Here is a 4,488-nt window from a genome sequence, read left to right on the forward strand (position 1 = left end):
GTGTTTTATGTTCTGTCGTCTAAAATATTATAAATTTGCCCAAAATAGAAGTGTTTAAAACTTCTATACAGATCCTGTGCAGCTGCAAAGCAAAAATAAAAAACTCCCTCCAGGCAGAAGCGGCCATTTTCGTATGTGGGGAAAACCCCCACAAAAACAGAGGGGACAGGCTGGCACCAGAACACCATGGATGTGCCCCGAGATGAGTGTGAAAATGTGATTATCAACAAGCCCACCTGGGCTTCAGGTAGGCCGCACGCTTGTCCAGAGTTCACTTTGTCTTCAAGCGTTTTAATTTAAAACATCAACTGAGGCCTACCCCAAGCTAAAAGAAGCTAAACCTATACACCATGGACAGAGACAGTCTGATTGAGTTTTATTTTAGGCTGGGAATGAGCTACAAACGCATTTTGAAAAGCCTGGCAATGCAAGGAACCATCATTACGGAGAGACATTTAAACCGGATATTGAGAGCCAAGTCGCTTTACAGACGTAAGTACGACCTGGACGCCGGGATAGATTTTATTGTGAACCAACTGCAAGGGCCTGGGAAGGATCACGGTTATCGGTGGATGTTTACAAAGTGCAAACAACACGGCACTGCGATCAGGAAAGAAGACGTCAGGATCCTCATCTCTTTACTGGACCCATTAGGTTCCCAGGTTCGCCAGACCACACGTCTCAGAAGGAGGCAATATTTTGCTCAGGGGCCTAACTTTGTGTGGCACATAGACTCTTATGACAAACTAAAGCCATATGGGATATGTATTAATGGATGCATCGACGGTTTCTCACGCAACATCATTTGGCTGCGGGCCGCACACACTAACAGTGACCCAAAGGTTATCGGAGGTTACTTTGTGGAAGCAGTGGAGAGTCGTGGGGGTTTCCCCAGGCTCGTACGAACTGACATGGGCACTGAGAACGTGTTGGTCAGAGACCTCCAGCGTTATTTACAGAGAAATGACGGGGATGATAGAGCAGGAGACAGAAGCTATGTCACAGGAGCAAGTACGGCAAACCAGAGAATTGAGAGCTGGTGGGCAGTGATGAGAAAAGAAGGAGTCGAGTCATGGATCAAGCTTCTAGGAGAACTGAAGGACGAAGGATTCTTCTTTGGGGATTTCATTGACAAAGCTCTGTCACAGTTCTGCTTCATGTCAATCATTCAGGTAAATGACCCATATTATGATAACCAGTGGTGGTAATTAATTACATTAAATTACGCTGTTTTAGCAGTAAGGGTAACAAAATAATCGTTTACATACCGTAGTTAAAACGACATTACCTTTACCGAACGGTAAATGCAATGTATTCCTAACGTTGTTGAAGTAGGTCAACTGCACTCTGTATGTGCGTAATGGAGGCTGAAGCATCGACCCAGCCAAAGTTTTTAAATCAGGGAACACTTTGCCAATTGAACTGATCAGAAGTCAGCACGACTTAAATGTTGTTTTTTTCTGATCGGAGGACATTATCCTTGTCTGCGCTCATTCTGCATCAGCAGTTATGCTGCAGCTACCGATCTGTCACTGCCAGTCTGTCAAAAGCAGTCAGAGGCTTCACGCATCAGTAACTCTTCAGCGCTCTATCATTGGTACATTCAGGACTCAGATGATATTGGATCCCCTCATGGGATTGAAAAATATTGATTTTGTCACCTGTATTATGCGCATAAAGTTGAAAAGCTTTGCGCATCCGGACCAAGATTAGTATTAGTATTAGTATAAAGCCCAGATCCCACAACTCAGTGGTTTGCCTGGTGTGGTTCTTTCTTTTCTTTTTTTGCAATCACTCCCTCTTCCTTTGGTTTTCATTAAACTGCATCCAAACATTGCTGCTTTTCAATTCATTTAAGGATGCACCACACTTATTGTCGACCATTTTAAAAATGCCTTGTATTACAGCTCTGACCTAATTCTTGTTTCTTCATCAGGAGGTATTGAATGACATCCGGAGTGTTTGGAATGCTCACCGTATAAGGCCCTCAAAGAATAACAACGTGCCCTGTGGGATACCTGATGTCATGTACATGGCCCCTCACCTTTGGGGTGCAGAAGACTGTCTCGTTCCACTGACAGAAGATTTGACCTTGTGTAAAAATAGCTGCACTTTTGTTAGTTCAGTCCCATGTGATGTGCAAGTGTTTGATTTGTGCACAATAATAATGGAGGAATCAAGCTTGGAATTCCCATCTACCATGTCCCAGGCCCTTGATTTATATTTTCATCTCAGGGATACAGTTCGTTCACAGTTATTTGAGGCTACTTAAATGGACACAAACATACAAATGTAGTACATTTTGTACTTCAGTACGTATTCCTACAGCTTAATGTACTTATTATTAAGTAATTATTTTTCTCCAGTGTGTACTTATCTTGTCTTTGTATCAAAATTATCAGAAAAGACTGTATAACATAATTTTCATTTTATCCATGTCAGTAAATTAACTCATCATGAAGTGTTGCTTGCTCTTGGTAGTGTTAAAATCTCCCAATTCTTTGAATCTTTGGGCTGAAGGAAGGACAATACTCGGTGTATAAATGCTCAATCAACAATCTTTTATTTCCATACAATCCAACACTTTATGAGCATAAGCCATCATGATGGGGAGACATGCATGAAGAGGGTCACAGCAAATCTCAAAATGGTGACGGGCTACTCCGCTTCTTATAGCCTCTAGTGGCCCCCACCTAGTCGTAAAAGCCTAAACATTCACATTCTTTCTCTGTTACGGCGCCTAAGTTATGACCTCGGCTCCCTGTCTTTCTGCTCTCTGTAAAGGTGGGGGTATGGAATGTGGTCTGTCTCTTCTATTATCGGCACAAGGTCCTCTGCACACAACATTCTCTTCATGATTCAGCAGTATGAAATGTCAAGAAACAGTGTAACACATTCACAGCAGATCAAGGGTACAGGGTAATCCACACCTGTCTAACAAATCCAAAAATGGTCACATTCTTTTAACCTAAAAATATAAGGGAAACTAAGCTACATACTTTGCACACAATCTAGACTAAGGGATACATATATGTTCTACAGCTGTTAACATAATTCAACTACTTTAACTACAGATATAAGATAACATATGATAACAGAATAATCTCACAGTAGCTACAAAGCGTGGAGTATTAAACTAAAATATGATACAGGTTAGAAAAAAATAAATCCTTTTGGGATTGAGTTAAACTTATCAAACTGTTAAAGCATCAAAAGTTGTTCATAATAGTTTTTGGTAGCAAAAATGTGTTCATTTCTAACAAAAACAAGAGCACCTTGGATAACAACCACATAGACTGGCAATATAGCTAATGTTGTGATCAATTAGACAAGAAGACCAAGTAGGCTAAAGTGTAGAATCATAGTTGTGTCACCAATGCTCCAAATGTTTCTTGAGCCTATATTTTTGTTATTGTGGAATAGATTAAAGCAATCCCATGTTTGATAAAGAACGGCTTCTTTTCTTAAAAATCACAGCACGTGTATGACATTATAGAATGAGTAATTAAATAACTTTCAGCGGTGTCATTAGACATGTTCATGTTTAAAGATGTATAGAATGTAACAGAGAGGACAATGTTTTGTACAAATGAGAATGGTTTACTGGTGTCTTTCAAAATACACCATACTCAAAAACAGGTTGTATTTTGCATATAATAACAGGCTAAAATAACAGTTACATTGTGAAGAGGTTATACAAACCTCTTCACAATGTAACCAATCTCTGTAATTGACAACTTTTCTTCTAAACCCATTAGGAACATAAAGGTTCACATTCTTGTTTCTATTAAGATTTCTGCAAACATCTGAAATACTTTAATATAGAACATGCTTAATCAGTTGGAATATGGTATTTGTAATGGTGTTGTACTTATGTTTGTATATACAGTAGACAGCACTCAGCAATCTTCCAGTTTGTAGAACTGTTACTGTATGCTATATTGGAAATATTTGTTACTCTTCCTGTAGTAAAAAAGTATTAGAATGTTAAAATTAGTCATTTATTTTGGCACTAGCCAAAAACACAGTAACAATGTGTGCAGCAGGAACAGATGCACTTCTATGTTTAGTGTACGGATTCCTGCCAGGTGAAGCACTGAAAATTAAAATCATTTAAATATGTATATGTATTTTCAACTGGTGTTGTTTTGTGGTCTCATTCCCCAAGCAATTTGTTGCCTTATTTTGTCCCCAATATCTAACTGCTGCTTCTGCAAAGTCAGAGTGCTAAGTGCTGTCTACTACAGGCAACTCCACTTCAAATAACCTGAACATTCCCTTTAGCTTACTATTTTAATTAGCGGGAGAAACTAAGAAAGCACTTACTGACCAGATGAAAAAAAAGGCTGCACATGAAAAAGGCACAACGGGCTACACCGTTAAGAGAACTTAACGGCCCAGTCTATTGAACATTCACATTCATTCCTTCATGTTACTGTTAACTACACCCGTGTTTCTATGAACTGTTAGGGTGGAAAACCTAAAACG

At 39.4% G+C, this 4,488-nt stretch overlaps 1 protein-coding gene across 1 annotated transcript; it reads left to right on the top strand.

The window, feature by feature from the left end:
- The first annotated feature begins 294 nt into the window (after positions 1 to 294).
- On the top strand, positions 295 to 4,045 carry LOC146575208 (uncharacterized). Its single transcript, XM_085272532.1, has 2 exons — positions 295 to 1,172; positions 1,937 to 4,045. The coding sequence occupies exons 1-2, from the start codon at positions 351 to 353 to the stop codon at positions 2,270 to 2,272; spliced, it is 1,158 nt and encodes a 385-aa protein (XP_085128658.1). The 5' UTR covers positions 295 to 350; the 3' UTR covers positions 2,273 to 4,045.
- The last annotated feature ends 443 nt before the right edge of the window (positions 4,046 to 4,488 follow it).

Source organism: Mchenga conophoros, linkage group LG4 (assembly GCF_057382185.1).
Source record: "Mchenga conophoros isolate Kocher_MC1m ecotype Shallow Benthic linkage group LG4, M_conophoros_male_GT1.1, whole genome shotgun sequence".
Lineage (NCBI taxonomy): Eukaryota > Metazoa > Chordata > Actinopteri > Cichliformes > Cichlidae > Mchenga > Mchenga conophoros.

What these genes read in the sequence shown, in the direction of transcription:
- LOC146575208 (XM_085272532.1), top strand. Translation starts at nt 351, where the DNA reads ATGGACAGAGACAGTCTGATTGAGTTTTATTTTAGGCTGGGAATGAGC. An exon ending in GCTTCATGTCAATCATTCAG is followed by an intron (nt 1,173 to 1,936) that starts GTAAATGACCCA and finishes TTTCTTCATCAG; the next exon opens with GAGGTATTGAATGACATCCG.